Consider the following 18799-nt stretch of genomic DNA (forward strand, 5'->3'; position numbering starts at 1 on the left):
GCAACAGAAAGCACATGACCAGCAAAGCCTAAAAATATGTAGTATCTAGTCTTTTGCAAAAGAGATTTTCTGGTTTCTGATGTATGCAATCATAAAGCACTTTTTAAAATGTGGATGATTGAGATGGAGATGCCAAATCTACCCTCTGGTAGACCTCTTGGTGCTCTGGTCAAAACAGGAGGCACAGAGGCGATGCCTTCTAAACTACAGGAAGATAAATATCTTGGCTTCTTACCAGTGCCTGCCTTCTCGTCTTCCACCAGCGCATCCCTTTGGCACATCTGTACGGTTCCTGGAGGGCAGGGGTGCCTGGGAAGTGCAGAGCTCCCTGAAATTCAGGGCGCTGCCACTGACCAGCTGGGTGGCCTAGGGAAAGTCACTCAACCTCTCTGAGCCTCAGTTTCCTCATCTGGAAAACTGGGATAATGCCTATCTGTGCCTATATAAGGTAAATAATGGTGGTCCTGGCAAGATTAAAATGGTTGCAAAGGAGAATAGCTGCAGCGCCCATGGACCGTGTTAAGATAACAGTGGGCGTCCTGCGTCCCCTTGCTGAGCTGCGCGCTGTCGTCGCTAATTAGCCCTCCTTGGGTATTCCTCCCCAGGGCCACGTGGACGACCCTTGGGGCACATGGTAGTTGCGGCTTACAAGTCCGTTGTACATCATGAACTCGCAGGGCTTTCCCTGTGGACCAAACAGGTCGTTTAGTGCTCTGTGCCTTGCTGCTGAGGCGCACACACTCAGGAGCCCACGGAGTTTATTCAAGTAAAAACCCAGACGGCAAGCGGCAGGGCTGGAGTGAAGTGGTAACGTCTCACTCCGGTCTGGTGCTCTGCCGTGCGCACAGTGTGCTCCTGGACCGAAATATTTGATCAGCCAAATCTCTGCTCCATTTTTTAAAAACAGAATTTTTCAAACAATTAGAGGAGATTAGAGGAAAGTCTGACATGAGCAAAAACAGCTGAATAACTCGTCTCTCTTCTCTCAACCTAATCAACATCGGGGAAACCGCTGACTTAGAGCTGGGAACAAACCCAGCACGTCCAGGGCAGCGGTTGGCAGGCTCTGAATGTCCACGTCCTGTGACTCAAGGCCGTCGACCCGCAGGGAGGCCCCGGCCCTTGTCAGTGCTGTCAGGCTCCACGGGACGTGTCAATTCTTCAACAGCAAACACATAACTGCTTTACTGAGAGGCCAAAAGTATTTGTGACGTTAAAAAAATTTAATAAGTCAAAAAGAAGGCAAACCAGAGTTGCCAGTGGTCCCCAGGGTGAAGTGAGGAGCTGTCTGAACTTTCACCACAGGCAGGTGTAGCTTTTATAAACACCTTAAAATTCCAAAATGCTCCTCAAATTCATTTTGTGAGGGGAGAGGGCTCTGGCAGTGCTGCCGAATAGCTGACAAGAAAAAGTGCCTTTCACTCCCGAAGCAACTCTCAAAAAATAGTGATGTTTGCCTTAGAAATGCCTCCTGGTCTTCGAAGGGGCAGGTTAGACCAAGGGTTCACCGTGGAGGTCTGTCCTCCACGTGGCAAAGTGAGCCATCACCGGTGACCGGAGCTCTGACGACTTCAGCCCGAGCCTGGGCTGAGAACTGGCTCTAATTCTCTGCAACACCCGACCCCTCCCCCTCCTTACCCTGTGTGACACCGAGTGACACTCTGCACACGCCTGTCCACCCCACAGTCCCTTCCCCATTAAAAAAAACTGCCTTGTCTCTCATCCCAGAACTGATGAGGAACGTTTTAAAAGGTGAAGTGTCTACAATTCGCAATTCTTCTGAAACCTGCTACAGAGACTCACCTTCAGCATGAGTTACCTTTTGTCTGCATTTCCACAGCCCTGTGCTTGAACACTTACCACGGCAATTATTAACATTCACTCTCTGTGGTTTATCTGACTGTATGCCCGTCTGATTTTACCACCATGCGGGCTCTCCAAGAGAAAGAACCAGAGCCAGGCCCCCTTTGCAGCTCACCTCTTCTACCCCCGCCCTCCCCCAAAGCACACGGTAGTGGCCTCTGTCAAGAGCAGGCATTCAGAGTTTTCTTGCTGTCCTGGTCCTAGACCAGAGCACCCCAGAACCCCGGGGGCCCACTGTCGCTGCGCTCGCACCGTGCAACAGCCAACCAGCGCCCTGGAGATTTCGGCTCCCAAGTAAACGGTCTTTCAAGTATTACCCACTGATTGGATTCCCTAACATTTAAGTCTAATCATTTTTTAAGAAGCAGCCGGCCGACTAAGCACTGAATTTATACCCAGTGGAGATCATCCGATCCCTGGACTTCCGTGAGTTCTCATGAGCCGTGAGTAACCAGGAGCCTTTCGTGTATCTTCCCGAGCTCCTCATCTGCATAGGAAGTGTCGTCACCAAGGAGGAGATGCCGGTCCATCAGATACACCATCCCCGGCATTCTCTTTCTCTGATGATGGGAAAATGAGACACTTTCTTGACTCATGAATTTGGCAGTTTTCAGGAGGAAGTGTAAGCCGGGTTTCACCCAAGGTACAGTGCCCATCGCAGGCCAAGGGCAGGGGGCAGGGTCTCTGGAACGTCGCCCGCTTTTCCCCCTTTCCCACACTGATTAAAAGCCGATCCTGTCTCATTGCAATTTCAGGCGTATCCGTGGAGGCTCAGGGTGTGGTCCAGCCCCAGTTTACACCTAGACTCTGAATGCACCTGCCTTGGACTGGACCGATGTGGTTCCCAGGTGGGCCTCAGACTCTCCCAGGACTTTAGGAAGAAGGCAAAAGCGGAAACAAGGGAGCTCCCAGCCACGAGCCCCAGGACCGTCTCCAGGAGCAGGCTGGCCGTCCCCACCTGCGCCTTCGACCAGAGCTGAGCCAGGCAGACCCAGGCGCCCAGCGCCTGGAGGCCTCAGGGCGGCCCCGTGCTCTCACAGCAGGCCTGCTTCCCCTTGGGTGTGTAATGACCTCCCGGGGGGATGGGCGTGGTCTGCGGGTAAGACACATTGGCATGAAGCACCAGGAAGTCCGTCATGGTGTCATCGCCGCAACATTACAGGAATCGCAGCTCTTCCCATGGCTGGGGAGTGAGGCCTTTATAAAGGGAGCAAGCCCGCCTTCCCTCCCAGTCTCCGCGCCGCGAAGCCATGAGGATCCGCTGCCTCCTCTTCGCCCTGCTCTTCCTGTTCTTGCTGCCTGTTCCAGGTAAGACGGCCGGGAGGGGAGAGGGCCACCCATCTCCAGTCTTCTGGGAAGTGCAGGTTTGTGTTACAGGAACTGGACGTCCCCAGTCCCTTCTCTCTTTTCTGACAAGGATCACCAAGGACCTCAAAGCAGTTTTCATAATCTCTTCTGATTCACTCTTGAGAGACTGAACAGCCCACAAAAGCCATCTCCTCAAGGAAGACTGTCACACCTGTTATTGAGACGAGAAGAAAGTGATATAAAACTTTAATACCCACAGGAAAGACTGATTTAATCTGAGATCGGAAGCACAGACTTCCATTTTATTTGCTCAATGGTTGGGGCTAGAGTTTTGGGTTTCCGGAGAGGCCAGGGGACCACTGCAGCCCCCGCTCTCACAGGTGTCAGTTCACGAGGGGGCTGGCGGTGGCCACGCCACATCCTCGGCATCACGGTGCTTCCCGTGAGCTAGAGCCCAAAGGCACTGCGGATCGGTTGCCTAGTCCCACCTTCTACGTGACTCCTGATGGTACAGAGGAGGGAAAAAGGAATAAAAGGATACAAGAAAGACAGCTGGTCAGCTATTTGCAGAATTCCGAGAGCTCTGCTTGTACCTCAGCCTTCCTAAAACCTCCCCGTGTTCTGTTTCTTCTCTGCAGGTAATGGACGCATCATAAACAAGTTACAGAAGTATTATTGCAAAGTCAGAAGCGGCCGCTGTGCTGTGCTTGGCTGCCTCCCAAAGGAGGAACAGATAGGCCGCTGCTCTCTGAGTGGCCGAAAATGCTGCCGCAAGAAGAAGTGAAAAGCCCAGACTCACAGTGACAGTGTCGCAAAGTGTGAAGATGCCTGCTTGACGTTTATAGAAGCCAAGTCAAATTAAATATTTCTTCCAGAAAAGTTAAAAGCTTGATTATCTTTTTTTTTTTTTTAATTCTGGTCATGGTGCTAGTTGTTAAGAAACAGGCAACTTAGAATTTGTTCATGACTCACCTTTAACTCAAACAAGGGGATCTAAACAACTGTTCCAAGGGTTACCAGAACTTACTCTTCTTTTGTAAATTTTGCACCCCAGTGACACTGGACTCCTGGTTCCTCCCGAAATACTTCCTTTGCTTTCTCATCACCCTTGCCTTTGAGCTTCCCAGCCCCTCCTCCTGCCACAGCATCTCCCCACCAGACCTCTCCCTAAACTTCAGTGCAGCTCTCAGGGGCCTTCCCGAGTCTTTCTGAACTCCTTGCACCTCGGAGAAACGGGGGGCCGGGCTCCCCAACTCTGCCGCTGGCCTCCCCTCACCCCGGCCTCTGCTCTGTCTGACCGCGTCCTGGCACATAATCTCTCTTCCAGCTTTTTCTCCGAGCTCTAACCATCTCTCGTGGCCATGTCAAAGTCGGCCTCCTTGCAAACAGAGCTGATTTCCCTGACAAATATTGTCTTTCCTCTGATTCACCACAGGACTCCGACTTGAAATCTCTGAGTCTTGCTTGATTTTTGCATTCTATACATTTGCATATTTCCAACGTCTATTTGGTTCCAGGCTTTTGAAGGGCAGGGAACTTAATCACGTCTGGCCTAAGTGCCTTGACACAGAAGCTCAACAAGTGTTTATTGAACTGAAGCGCCTTCTAACGACTTGGAGACCCTGCCGTGTAACTGTTTAGCGGTCTCTCGAGGGTGACAAGGAATGGTTCCAGCAGACGGAGCGGGAGACTGGTCGTCCCTGACTCCAGCCCCTAATCGAGGCTCTGGGCTCTCAGCAAGCGGGGAGCGGACTCCCCAAAAGACCGGAGCCTGGACATCGCCGTTCACCAAAATAGTGAAACGGCTCTGGGAGCGGCCCCCTGCAGTGTACAACCAAGCAGCCAAAGGCAGTGACGCCGCCGTGTCAGGCGCTGAGCGCGAGCACTGCAGGCCCGTGACCGCGGAGCCTGGGCAGCGGACGGGTGAGAGGCAGGCTGTCTCCAGCCTCCGCGCAAGGCAGATTCCAGGCCGGAGCACGGGGAGGAAGGACCCAAACGGACCAGCAGTGCTCCTGAGTCAGAGACTGGGGTCAGAGTTCAGACAGCAGGGGCATCGGAATGCGGTGGAGCATCCGAGGTCACATGGGAAGTCTCCACCTTTCATTTGATTCTAAGACAGCTCTAAAAAATGGTGAAATTAATGCTCAGTTCTATTTCCAACTTTATCAAGTGAACGTTAGTGATGAATTTAGTTGGCTCCAACAAAGTTATTATTTCTTTTCCTATGAAACATATGAATTAAAGGTAAAATGATGGTCTAAAAAGAGCTTTTGGCATTTTTCACAGATATAGAAAAAACACACAAACAATCCTAAAATGTGTGTGGAAATTCAAGAGATCCTGAACAGCTAGAGCAATCTTGACCGGGAAGAACAAAGCTGGAGGCATCACATCTCCTCATTTCAAATTGCATTTTACAAAGCTACAGTAATCAAAACAATAATGTATCGGCACAAAAACAGACACACTGATCAATGGAACAGAATCAAGAACCCAGAGGTAAATCCATATACACTTTATTAAAAAAAAAACACATATATGGTCAAATGACCTTTGACAAGAGGGCCAAGAATACACAGCCTCTTCAATATGTGGTGTTGGGAAAACTGGACAGCCATGCACACAAGAATGACATTGGACCCTTCTCTTGCACCATACACAAAAATCAACCCAAAATGGATCAAAGGCTTAAACACAAGGCTTGGAACCACAAAACTCCAAGAAGACATAGAAGGGAAGCTCTGGACATGGGTCTCAACAAAGCTTACTTTGGATTTGACACCAAAAGCACAAACAACAAAGGGAATGACAAACACGCTGGATGACAGCAAACCGAAAGGCTCTGCACGGCGAAGGGAGCGGTGCACACACTGGAAAGACCATGTCCTTCCCACGCTCCGGGGTCCCCCGGCACTGGAGAAGCGGCACCCCGGACGGCGGCACCTGGCGGAGTTATCCCAGCTGTGGGGTTACAGGAGACTGTCCTGGCAGTGGCGACAGAGAATTAAGCCCGACTCTGGTTCCCCTCTGAGGGCAGGTCCCTGTGTGACCGTCACAAGCCATGAAGCCGGCCCTGGCCACAAGGGCTGGGAACGACCCTGCTGCTCCAAAGAGCACGCCTGTGGGAATGGACACCCCTTCTCGCCTGGGGAACTGAGCCGCTGCGTCAGCTTCCTGCTCACTCACAGGAGGGCACAGCATTTATCTCCCCTTTAAAGACGGGGACCACGAGTCTGGGTGTGACAGCAACCATTTCCCACACAACCTTGTTTTGCTCTGAGCCTGTGAAAACTAATAATTCATTTAGATCTTACCTAAAATCAACCCTTCCCCAAATCCGATAATAACTACATCTCTGGTTTCTGGGGTGAGGCACCTCGTGGTTTCGCTGGGGCGTGAGCTCCCTGCAAAACAACATGGCCCTCCCTTTGGTGGACAAGGGTGCCCCTAGGCTGCACCTCCAGGATAAACACAGCGGCAGAGGACTCGCCCTGAGACCTTGTCACCAGGGGAAAGAAGCAGTTGCAGTCATAGGAATTCCTGCCAAGGGCCGTGTCCCCCTGGCAGCCACACCAGCGTCCTGGATGGGAACCCCTTCCTGCAGCACCGGGCCAGCCCTCTGTTTCACACCCCGTCAGAGACTTCCTCTCGTGGGAAGTCATGCCCAGTCTTGTCCACACAACAGGATCACCAGCTTTCTTTAAAAAAAAAAAAAAAAGAAACGAAACAAAACAAACGTCTGCTGTGCTGCAAACTAGGATCTTTAAAACACATTTTAAGCGAAGAGAGAAAGTAGACCAGGATCAGGCGCTGCTTCCTTCTCCGGGGGTGTGCTACAGCACTTAGCAACGCTGGCCCCGCCGAGTCTATAAACAAACAGATAAACACCTTACCTAGAGATAAACTATATGGAAGTATATATCCATCTCTTCCAAGCATCATTAAGGAAACATCATTAAGGAAGGAGTCACGATTAATGCAACTTATTCAGAAAAACCCCACCCTGGGCGCCGGGCACTGGGCCCGTCCATCCCCAGCCTCACCCCTGCCCCATCAGCTGAACGGAGATGGGAAGAAGCTTCTGGTCCCAAAGGCAGGAGGAGAGGTCTTTCTGGGATTTTCCACGTCCGGATTAGCGCAAGGGTGACTGAGCGTGCTTTGTGCTCTAAAGGCCGTTCCCATGACACACAGGCAAGAGGCTCAGTTAATCACTCTGTAATTACCAAAGCTGCAGCCAAAACTGAACTCTCCCGGGAACCTGGGAGCTTGACGGAGTGCACGGCCCAGCCTCCCCTCCGGCCCCCGCTTGCTGTGACGCCCACCGGCCACCAGCATGAGGCTCCGTGACCTCCTCCTCGCCTTTCTCCTCGCGCTCCTGTTGTCCGTTCCAGGTGAGCCGGGCCCCGCGGCAGGCGGGCGGGACAGGGGGGAAGGACAGGACCGTCTCTCTCTCCTGTCTCTCTCTCTCTCTCTGTCCGTCTTCTCTCGTCTACACACGATTAGACTAAATACCTCATAGGAATTGCTCATGAGCACCCAGCCCCGTGTCCCCGGCGTGGAAGGAATCTAGGAACCTTCCTGTGCGAGTCACAGCTGTTTGCAAGTCACCCTGAAGGAACCGGTAGCTTGTAAGTCCATCTCCTCCCGGTATTTCGTGCGGAGTCTGCTGTGAAACAGAAGAAGCCTCTGCTGGGAGACACTTCTTTTTTCATAAAAGCCAGGAATTTGGTTTTGTCCAAGGACAGAAGTCCAGAACATCGCTTTATAAATCTTCCTACTTGAAGGGTGGAGTGTCTGGGTGACCAGAGAATCCGGGGGACAGTAAAACCCAGCCCGACCTCCGGGAGCCGCTGTCTGGGACCCCGTGCTTTGTCTGCTCAGCGGGGAGAGCCCCACGGACGGGACCCTGGCGGCACCGCACTGCGCCCGCGGCTGGGAGCGGCTCCTCCAGAGCCGTTCTCAGAAGCGGGTGCCTAGTTTGCACTTCAGCCCTGGTACCTACGGGAAGAGGATAAAAGGGTGAAGAAGGAAGGGAAGAGGGGGAGAGAGAGAGAATGTGAGGCTGAGCCCTGAGATAACTGATTAGATGTTAGACAGTATGTTGAAAAGCCTTCGTTTTATCAGTTCTGTTTCTGGCTGTGATGCAGCACTTGGAAGAGAAGTTGGGAGGAGGACGGAGGAGAACGGGTCAGGAAGACAGAAGTGTAAGAAAGATGAGAAGACACAGATGATGAGAAGGAGGCCATGGAGGCGGGCGGGTGAGGGAAGGATGACGCCCAGACCAGATCTGCGAGAATTCTGAGCTGTTAGGGACAATAGTACAAAAGGGTTTTTCTTAGCCATTGTTACTGTCAATTGTGAGTTACTTAGACACAGAGCCCTTGTAAACAGTCCCTACACTCCATCGTCTCCTGCCTCAGCCCAGCTACCTGGTCGACGAATGGGCTGGGAAACAACACGCTAAAAACAGACACCTGCTGGCTGGTTCTGGCTCTGAGACCTCTGGCATGTTGTGAAAATGGGAGTTGCACAGCTTTGAGGTGATCTTCGCTGACCTCGCACAGCACCCTCGTAACACCCCAGCTCCTCAGCCACACATCAGAGCCTTCAACCTTCTGGTTCTAGAACAGTGGGGACCCACCAGTCCCCGGGCAGTGCCGGGCTCTGTCTGAGAGCTGGATCCAAGTCGTCCTCGACTCACAACTTACTGTCCTGAGGGCAAAGACCTGGGGAAAGAGCGCCCCTGGGGCACTCGAAGGGGACACAGTTTGCCTTTCTGACATGGCGCCTTCATCTCTGATCCTCTTTTGCCTTTTTTTCTTTTCTTTCAGGTTTTACTAAAGATATAGGAAATACCGTTAGCTGCCTTGGGAATAAAGGCGTCTGTGTGCCGGTCAAGTGTGGTCCAAAAATGAAGCAGATTGGCACCTGCGGCTCACCCAAAGTAAAATGCTGCCGAAGAAAGTAGCAAGAAAGCGAAGGGACGGCTGCGGCCGACGCGGAGTCAGAACCTGCTCCCTTCCAAAAATTACGTAAAATTTAAACCAGGTTAAACCACTGTATTCAAAGACAAAGAATCTTTCCCTCTGGTAACCCTGGTGTTGTGTGTGATCACAGGCTGATCTCCGAAACCCTGGAGGACGCCCCCACACTGGCCATCGGGGGCCACGGGGGACGCTCCTTGCGTCCAGGCTTAGGGTCCCTGCTCCCTTGGGTCGCCTGACCTCCCGCAGTCCCTCCCTGTGCTGTCCTGTGTCGTGCACTTTGCTTTTCCTGCTTCCTGCCCCCCCATGTCCTCACCGACCCCACGCCACCCCGAAAACACACAGCCCGTGGGGCCAGTCCCACTGGACCCCCACCTCTGTCGGGAAGCCACGACTGCTCCGCATAGGAGGCAGCCCCCCGTCCTCTCTCTCTTCTCCCCGTGTCCTCACTCACTTCCTTTCGGTTCGTGCTTCTAACTCACTCACACACGTGTGGGTAAAATTCTAAGTCTCCATCGCACTATGACGTCCTGACGGGCGTGGACTCTGCCCTGTTCATGTACGTGCGGGCCATTGAGGGGAGGCGCTGCTTCGTCAAGTACTATTAATTGACAGCAAAGCTGAATTGGACAAAGTGTGTTAAAATATGTTAATTTTCAAGAGTGTAGTCAGTTCTTCCTTTGTTGAGACCACTCCACGACCTCGCACACACTTGGCCCTAAATAGAGAAAACCCGCATTGGCATTGATGAGAGGGGCAGCGGGCCGTCTCCCCGCTTCACACCTGCAGACTGACGCCGGAGGGGAGAGACGGGCGGGAAGGCGCTCCCTGCCGCCGCCTGTGAGGGCCCACGGCCCGCGGCCTGGAGGAAGCTGGGAGCGACGTGTGTCCGCAGGCGTCCAGCAGCCAGGCGGCCCTGTCACCCTTGCTCCCGTGAGGCGAGACCCGGCTCTGGACTCTCCCCCAGGCAGCAGAGCTGGTCTTGGATGATTTGAGGGAAGGCAATTAACCTCTGTGGGTTTTGTTTTTAAAATGAGTCATTCTCTGGCACCAAGGCTCAGGTCCTCTCCTGCGTGTGGCACACTGCTATCCAAACATGCCCTTCCAGAACCACGGCATTCTCCCAACAAGTTGCAGAGCACCTGTCCCCCTCCCTGGAGCCTGAGAGGGCCTTTGTGACCACCTCAGATTAAGAGGACGGTCACAGTGATGCTGAGAGCCTCTGATGTCATGGTGGGGGTGAAGCTCTCACCTGCTCTTTGCTTTCCCAGGACAAGGGCCGTGGGCGCCCCGAGGCACTGTGTGAGAAGCCTGGCTGGCTGCGAGATCGCTGCTAGAGAGACCACGAGGCGAGACTGTGGGGAGAAGCCGAGATGCCCCACGAGCTGTCCCCAGCCCAGGAGCCAGCATGGGCATAGCCCTGCGACGGCTCCAGCCCCGTGCGACCGCCGGCCCGTGAGCATCGCTCAGGGCCAGACCCCTAGCGGAGCCAAATTTGCCCTCAGAACTTTGTTGTTGTTTCGGTTAAGACACTTACTTCTCAAACTCTGCAGTCTTACGTTACTACTTAAAAATGATGCGCTGTGAGCACAGAGGGTACAGCACCGAAGGTCCAAAACCTAGATCTGTTTAATGAGACAAAATAGTGGGAAACTGCCAACACTGTTGAAGGTTGTACAGATTTTCGTATTTATTTGCTCACAACCCCACGGTGCACCTGCCAACCTCTCCTCCCTCTGAGGGTCCCTGGACTCAGCGTCACATGAAAGGCTCTCATTTCAAGGCTGTGTTTTGGGGATTACTGGGCAGAAGCAAAACCTCCGGCTGGGGTGTCGGGCATGGTGTCTGTGCTCTGTGGTTTCACAGCTTCCACAAAGACCCCTGCCCAAAAGCGCACCCTCCAAATACCTTGGAAAAGGAGCAAAATCGCACCCTTGAAATGTTGCTCCCGTAACCCGGAGCTTCGCTGCCTGTGAGGTCCCATCCAGTTTGATCCGTCTCTTCCTTATCCACACAAAAACCTTTATGATATATTAAAAGCGATCTTCCGAATCATATTTTCAAACATTAATCTTCTTGAATCCATTCGATAGTTTTCCTTGGCCCAGGAATTAACCCAAAACTTTACTTCAGCTGCTCCCAACATCCGAGCGTTTTCTCGACTTTCACAGTCCTTGCTCAACTTCTGGTTTAGGTGCGTCGTTTCTGCTGCCGGTTCTGGGTTCCTGCGCCACGACGAGTGTTTCCTTCTTTCCCTGTCACTGGTTGTCTCTGAATCTAGCCTGTTACCTCTGACATCTCCTATCCCTTTTATTCTTCATTTTTAGCTTATTTCATTGTCACTCAACTTTTGTCTGATTTTAAATGTGATTTGATTTTACTGTTTTTTTAGACTTTCGTCATCTTCCTTGCTGGGATTTCCATGTTTAATTTTTTTCTTAACCGTCAAGTTTTACCCCCTAAAACCTGTTTTATTGCCATAGCATTCCTAAGTGTCTTACAATGACTCTCGCGTGGGAGGAATACGCTTCCGACCTCAGCAGCAAGAAGAAGGTGGCTCTTCTATGTGAATCGTGAGCTAATGGGCTCATGCTCAGGTCTGAGGCCAACCTTTCCATCTGGGTCCTCCTGCTCCCTCGTGGATGAGACCATCACCGGCTCGACCTCTTGGCCCCTCTGCTGAATCTATAAAAGCTAAGAGCAGCTAAACCCGTCTTCCTTGACAGTCGCATTGATCAGCTTCATCTGTGCTTTGCTTGGTTTTTCAGCACAACCCTTGGGAAGCAGTGTCTGCAGTCCCCACTTCCTCTCCTTCCTCTCAGGCTCGGGGTGGGGGTGGGGGTTGCTACTGCTCAAATCTGGCTGGTCCCCCGCCTCTCCACCAGAATGACTCCTGTCAACCCGGGGTCATAATGCGTCCTGCGTGACCTCACTCAGCCCCTCTTCTGCCCATTGCTGACCTGGCCCCTAGCTCTGGGCCAATGGGCCACTGCTCCCAGGTGTCCCCGCCTGAGTGGACAGGCAGCAGACAGTCTGTGAAGGGCGGAGGAATCAGCTGTAAGGTAGGTTTTCAGGCGAGAGCACCTGGGGATGAAGAAGTGGCGAGAATATATGCATAATATTTAGGGAGTCAATAAAAGGATTGCTTTCAGCATAAAAGTATAGGAGACAGGAATGTGGACGAAGCTTTCAGTCGGCACTTTCTTTTCTATTATTATTATAAAAGCGCTGTTGCTGGGGCCGAGGAGGTACAACCCAAAGAGCTGCTCTACAAAGTTGAACGTGACTCCCTCAGACAGATCAGCACAAACAAGCAGTCTGCTATTAGGTCAATGTTACTAAACTAAAATGGATCTCCACTTAAGGAAGGATTCAAATGCTGATCAAAAGAGTGGAAGTGGTAACATTTTGTTGCTAAGCTGCTTCCGGGCAGAGAGAAAACGTCAGATGCACCCAGTTCATTTCAGACGGAAGAGAAGCGGGTCAGTGAAGGCTAGGTGCGGTGACGTACTAGGTACACACTCTGACGTACTAAGGATGGGTGGGTGAGGAGGTGTATGTGCTCAGAAACACTTTAGGGTGGAGCAAATTAGTGGGTCCCCACCGGACCCTCAAAACCAGAAGATTAAGCCTGAGCCAAAATATTAAAGCAGTCATTCATTGTTATCCCAACCTGTTTCCAAAAAGCGTTTGACATCATCTTAGCACGACGAGGGTTTTCTAAGAGACGGTGGGTGAACTTCTCACCAAGAGCTGGAAGCAGGAAAGCCCTCTCGGGTCTCCTCCCAGATTAATGATTACCTGTGGTAATGTTACCTATAAAAGTGTAGGATTGCGAATGGTATGTGGTTGGAAGCAAAAGTGTGTTTAACTTTAGTATAAAATCAGAAGTGCATATGAATTAATGATGACCTGACTTCTTAATATACAAGGTAGGGCTGTATTTCCCAAGTCTCACATCCCATAGTACTTGGGCTGAGAGAGGAAAATGGGCAAAGGACAAGTTGGAAAGATAAACCAGTACCACCAACAGCCATCACGTCCTAGGAGAGCCCGTGGTTGGTCAGTGCGCCTTGGCCGCTCCCAGGGCAGTGCTGGGGGGGGCCCTGAGAGAGAGAACGCCCAACTTGAGGGTCCCCCTGGCCTTCAGCAAAGAAACGTGCGCTTACTAACAAAGAGGTCTGCTCGGGGACAGGGCGGCAGTAGCTCTCAAATTGCCTGAGACGGGGGTGCTGTATAGCTCAGTGGTAGAGCACACACTTACTGTGCATAAGGTCCTGAGTTCAGTCCCCAGTACCTCCATTAAAAAAAGAAAAAAAATCAAATTGCCTGAGACTTCCCAGTGTACGCCTCTTGTTCCAGGATAACTATTACCAGTAAGTCCCTTGCATTTTAAAAATGTTCCGTTTAGATGATAAATTATTTGGTCGATTTACTGAGGGAGCACCAGCCTTTGCTCACGTGATCCACCACGGCACATCCTTTCCTTCTTTGCTAGGAAAGGGGAATTCTACGAAACCTTTCACGACTTCCCACTCACCCTATCATTCTCACCCTCTCTCTCACACACGCGCACACACACGTTTACCTCACTATAGCTACATCCCTTATTTTCTTCATCCATTTATTTATTCACCCTTAAACGGGTTCTTCCATACTAGCACCTATTAATGGAAACAAATATTTGACTGCCTGCTCTGTGCCAGGCACTGTTCAGAGTGCTGAGAACATGAGCTCATAAAACAGGACTTGTTACTTTAGAAATTCACACGTAGTGGGAAAGAAGAGACATAAAAACACTGCACAGACAGAGACGGAGAGAAGAAGGAGCTGGGGAGGAACCGACGGCTGACCTCATTTCCTCCCGCGCTTTTAACCCCTTTGCCACAGGAGCGCACTGCCGGAGCGCCTGTGGCGAGGACCCTCCAGCCCTTAAGCCCTCAGCTGGTTGTGGCTGAAGCAGGCGCTTGGCCTGCTGACAGCCTGCCCCAGACGAGCCCATTCTCCCTTTAAAACGGCAGCAAAAAAAAGTATTGAAAGTAAAAAGGGAGAGAACCTTGTTTCAATTTCCAAAATTCCTTCTCCTTTTTTTGAATTTCTATAGGGTGGGGAGGGTTCTTTGCCTTCCTAAGGAGAAATGGGCAGGTGCAGAGAGATGCGATAAAGGTGAATGAATAAATAAATAATTGACTAAACAGAATTCCATTTTTAATAGTTTTTTTCTAAAAAAGAGAAAAAAAGGCACCAAACTTCAGAGCCATAAGCAGAAGTGAGGATCCGCTAGGAACTGCCGACCCCTGTTCACCTCTTCCTCTGTGACAGGCACACCCGGGCCTGGGACCATTTGTCCACAGACAAGACATCCTCCAATTACACCCAGGCCCTCACTGAACGTCCTTATTGGGAGCACAAGCTTTGTCTGTCTAGCTGAATTCTGCAAACTCTTTCTCAGATCGCCGGCCCCCATTGATGTGCCGTTGGCCACTGCCGCGTCCGCCTGGAATCCCGAAAATTCATCTCCCGTCATGCGGCTGCTATACCTCCTCCTTCTCTTCCTTGTATGTCTTATCCAGGCAACATCAGGTAAGCTGTGGGTCCCGCTGGGAGGATGGCAGAGTGGGTGGCCTAGGAGGTCCGGTGGACTCCTAACCCGGGGGTGCACTGAAACACGTAACCACCGAGTAACGTCGTATCTGAAAGAAGCGCGGCATGTACAGCAAGCTCTGGTTCACAAACAAGGAAAGAGCAGCCTAAAGAAATGAAAAGTGTCCTCCCCCAATTGTCCCTGGCGAGTTGGTAGTAAATCTGCAAGTAGTAACGGTGACAGACGACATTTACAGGGGACTTTGCAGCCTACAGGTCATTTCCTTGGGAATAACAACAACTCTGCCCACAATGGCCAGTGACGTCGGCCGGCTCCTCTCGGCCAGCACGACAGCACCTCTGCTGTGCTGGACCACGGCCTCCTCGTAACAGCGCTTCTGCGGTAGGCAAGCATGTTTAGGTCCGTCCTACAGATGAGACTGCGAAATGAAGTAAATTGTTAATGCAGGTTGTATGTGGTGAAGCCTTTAACTCAAGCCCAGTTGGGTTTGGTTCCAGAGACCATGTTTTTATTAAATAGCCAACAATCCCAGAAAACAAATTTACACACCGAGTTATATACAAACAAACATTTTTAGCTTGAGGAGGACCCACACAACACTCGGAGCATACCTGCACTAAAAGACTATTTGTCGTTGATCTGAAATTCAGATTAAACTGGGGGTCCTGTTACCTGGCAACCCTCCACCTATGTCAGCCTAGGAGGTGCCAGGCTGTGCGGTGGTGACCGCTGCCTCCAAATCCTGGCATCTTACAAGAGCAAGTGTTTAAGTCTTGCTCAGAGGATGCCAGCCCATCAGAGGGGTGCTCCGCTCAGCGCAGCTGCTCAGATCCTCCCGACGGCGCTGCCGCCCCCGTGAAGGCTGCTGGGCATGGCGTCCAAAGAAAGAGCTCTGAGGAGCCTCACGTTGGCAAGAAGGGCTCCAGCCCTGAAAGGACTCGGCCCTTCTGCTCAGAACTCACTAACCAAGCAAGTGCCTTGGCCCCACCTAACCACATAAGAGGCGAATCCCACCTGGTGCCAGGAAAACAGAGACTCAGACCTATCTGGTGAACAGCCTGAGGAAGACAGGCGACAGGCAGGCGGATGTAGACGCGGGCGTGGGCGTGGGCGTGGGTGTGGGTGTGGAGACAGACGCGCATGGACATGTATTCACAGTTATCTAATGTAAGTGACAATAATTTTAAATACATGAATATAATATATTTATATATTCATTCCTGTTAATAATATGAATTACATATATATTTTATAATTACACATACATTATAAATACATGCATAATTTATAACTACCTTGCCTTCTTATGAAAAATTCAGAGACTCTGCCACCCCCGAAAGAAAACCGTGGTTATAGGGGAGCAGGACTTGGAAGGCAGGTCCCCCAAATCCTGGCTGACTGTGCCCTCATCACAAACACCCAGCGCCTGTAAAAGCCACGGACTTTGGCGGACACTCTTCTCATTCATGAGTTCCTCCCGGCTGTGTGTCACTCTCTTCCTTGCTCTCCTGCCTCCAGACATCATGCAGGCTCCCTCTCTTCCTCCCCTGCTCTCTGAACGACTTAGTCACTCACCTCTCGTAGTTTTCTCTCCAGCTTAACTCACAGGAGCGTAAGAAGGCTGGTGCTCACTACAAGCCATGGCTGTGGGATTTAAAATGCCAGTTTATAAAACAGCGCTCCTTGCATGGGATACGGGAGGCACAGCAATCAGGGGTGAGAATGCTCAGTCCAACGCTTAGTTTGTCTACTTTGTGCTGAGTGCTTGTAAGATTTTATCCTTTTGGAAAAGAGGCAGGCACTTTAGGAAGCGTCTGTGAAGAGCACGTGATGTGTATCCCTCATCTGTGGCCCAAACTGCTTTCTCTGACCTAAGGGTTCTTCATCTGAAAAGGAAAGACACTATAGCACGGAGGTTGATAAGCTGTCTCTGTAAAGGGCGGGCAATGCATATTTTAGGCTCTGTGGGCCCCAAGCTCTCTGTCAGGACAGTGCATCTCTGTTGTAGCATGAATGTGGCCACAGACAATGTATAAATGAATGAGGGCAGCTGTTTTCCTATAAAACAACTTGTGGACCCTAGAATTTGAATTTCATATAATTTTCAGGTACCATCAAATATTCTTTCTGAATTTTTTCTACAATTAAAAAAAGTTAACTATAAAAAAAACCCATAAAACAAAAAACCATTCTAGGTTCACAGGTCCCCCCGAAACAGGGAGAGGGCCAGCTGTACCCCTGTGGACGACAGTCTGGAGATTTTCTCTCCACGATGAAATCTGGTAGCTTTGGTTAAACATGCCTTCATTTCTTTGGGTTTTTTCCACCTCCCTTTCCTTCACAGGGCATGAAAGAAAGGTAAAAAACATCGAATGTAAGAAAATGGGTGGTGTCTGTAAGCATCAAAGAACCCACGGCTGCTCCATCCTGCCTGCAGAATGCAGAAGTCGGAGGAAACACTGCTGCAGAGTCTAGTTTCAGGCCGGAGCGTCCCCAGAGCAGCACGAGACGCTCGGCACCACTGATCTCTGCTTAATAAAAGCACCACCACCCACATGGGTCCTGTGAGGGTTCTTTCTGAGGGCGTGGCGGGTCACTGGCCTGGAGGGCCGAGACTCAAGTTCTAGGTCTGCACGCCACTCATGAGCTGACTCGCTTTGGACAGCCTCTCCGTTTTCCAGCTCTTAGTCTCTGCACCTCTAGCTATTGAAACGGATGTTCTTCAAGCCACCTGCAATCTGTTAATATGTGTCTGTGAATGTATGGATTGGGGGTAGAGCTTTGAGTGTGTGTGTGTGGAGCCAGGAATCCTTAAAGAGCTGGTTGACTCCAGGACTGAGGCAGGGAAAATGCAAAAAAAGACAGGAGCATCTTAGTCTCACAAAATAAGAAAGTGCTCCCCCAAAAATGGAGCATGCTGGGAAGTCACAAGAGAAACCCGAAAGAGCTCCCAACGGCCAAAGTTGAAACAACTTCGTCAAAAAAGGTAATAAAGTATTGCATTATAACCCAAAGATAAAATAAATAGCCATCCGTTCATACTGCTATGAATGAGAAGACAGAATAAATGGAGACGGGACAGCTTTTCATTACAGGGTAACTGTAGTTAGCAAATGTACCAGCCACAAAGGAAATAAGGATGGGGACCTGAAACTGGAATGGGGACATTTGTGTGCATTCTGCTAACTGTTAATACCTTGACCTCCAGCTCTCAGCATCCCTTGCTCATTGAAGTATCCTCCTGCCCCGTGTGAGGAGGTGAGCCTCCCCTTGACCAAAGACTCTCTATTGACCTCGTGCAGTTGCCTTCAGGGTAGATGCCCGTGCTTCTCGAGACATACCTTGTCAATTCCTCGTTGCTTCTGGGCTGAGCAACAATCCTGGAAGACTACAGAGGGTCTGACCACGACATACAATTCACATCAAAAGAACTGCAAGGGTTTGCAAATATTGACCGAAGAAATATGTTTTTGAACGTATGCCAAGAGTGTCAGAACAGGAAGGGAGCAGCCCAGGTACGCGGGAATATGCACAGCGACCCGCGACTCTGGGTTGAACCATCCAGCTCCACTGCGGGGGGGCTCAGGGAGGTGCTGGGCTGACTTAGATACGAATTCAGTAAATGAAGTCGAAGGGTCGGAATATCAGAAATACACCTCAGCAGAAGGAATCCAAAGAGGGACAGAAGTTGAAATTGACTTACTGCACGTGACCAAGAGCTGTGCTCTGACTTAGGTTAGGTGACCTTGGGAAGGTCGGGGGACCTTCCTCTCACCAAGGCGTTAAGGAATTCATGCCTGAGGGGAGCACCGTGTTCTCCACCACCTGGGGACAATGGGGAAAGATTCATCATGAGAGAAACCACTGTCCCTGAGGAGGTCCGATGTCAGAGGCCAAATGGCGACCCTTAATGCCCTCAACTCAAGTTAGACGTAATTACTGAAACAGGCATTAGGGTTAGAGTCGGAATCAGGATAGTTTCTACCCCAGGGATCTTTGGCAATTTTGAGCTGATCGCCATGATGCCAGGAGGGAAACA

At 51.0% G+C, this 18799-nt stretch overlaps 3 protein-coding genes across 3 annotated transcripts; all 3 read left to right on the plus strand.

Moving 5' to 3' along the window:
• The first annotated feature begins 3024 nt into the window (after positions 1-3024).
• On the plus strand, positions 3025-4057 carry LOC116285677 (beta-defensin 103A-like). Its single transcript, XM_031691360.2, has 2 exons — positions 3025-3171; positions 3810-4057. Exons 1-2 carry the CDS (start codon positions 3114-3116, stop codon positions 3953-3955), a joined length of 204 nt encoding a protein of 67 aa, XP_031547220.1. The 5' UTR covers positions 3025-3113; the 3' UTR covers positions 3956-4057.
• Positions 4058-7265: 3208 nt separating this feature from the next.
• LOC140689524 (beta-defensin 1-like) lies at positions 7266-10808 on the plus strand. The gene is made up of 2 exons (XM_072950532.1): positions 7266-7562; positions 9003-10808. Exons 1-2 carry the CDS (start codon positions 7505-7507, stop codon positions 9137-9139), a joined length of 195 nt encoding a protein of 64 aa, XP_072806633.1. The 5' UTR covers positions 7266-7504; the 3' UTR covers positions 9140-10808.
• Positions 10809-12121: 1313 nt separating this feature from the next.
• On the plus strand, positions 12122-17314 carry LOC140689525 (beta-defensin 33-like). Its single transcript, XM_072950533.1, has 3 exons — positions 12122-12217; positions 14608-14738; positions 17105-17314. Exons 2-3 carry the CDS (start codon positions 14681-14683, stop codon positions 17233-17235), a joined length of 189 nt encoding a protein of 62 aa, XP_072806634.1. The 5' UTR covers positions 12122-12217; positions 14608-14680; the 3' UTR covers positions 17236-17314.
• The last annotated feature ends 1485 nt before the right edge of the window (positions 17315-18799 follow it).

This window comes from Vicugna pacos, chromosome 26 (assembly GCF_048564905.1).
Source record: "Vicugna pacos chromosome 26, VicPac4, whole genome shotgun sequence".
NCBI classification, from domain to species: Eukaryota; Metazoa; Chordata; class Mammalia; order Artiodactyla; family Camelidae; genus Vicugna; species Vicugna pacos.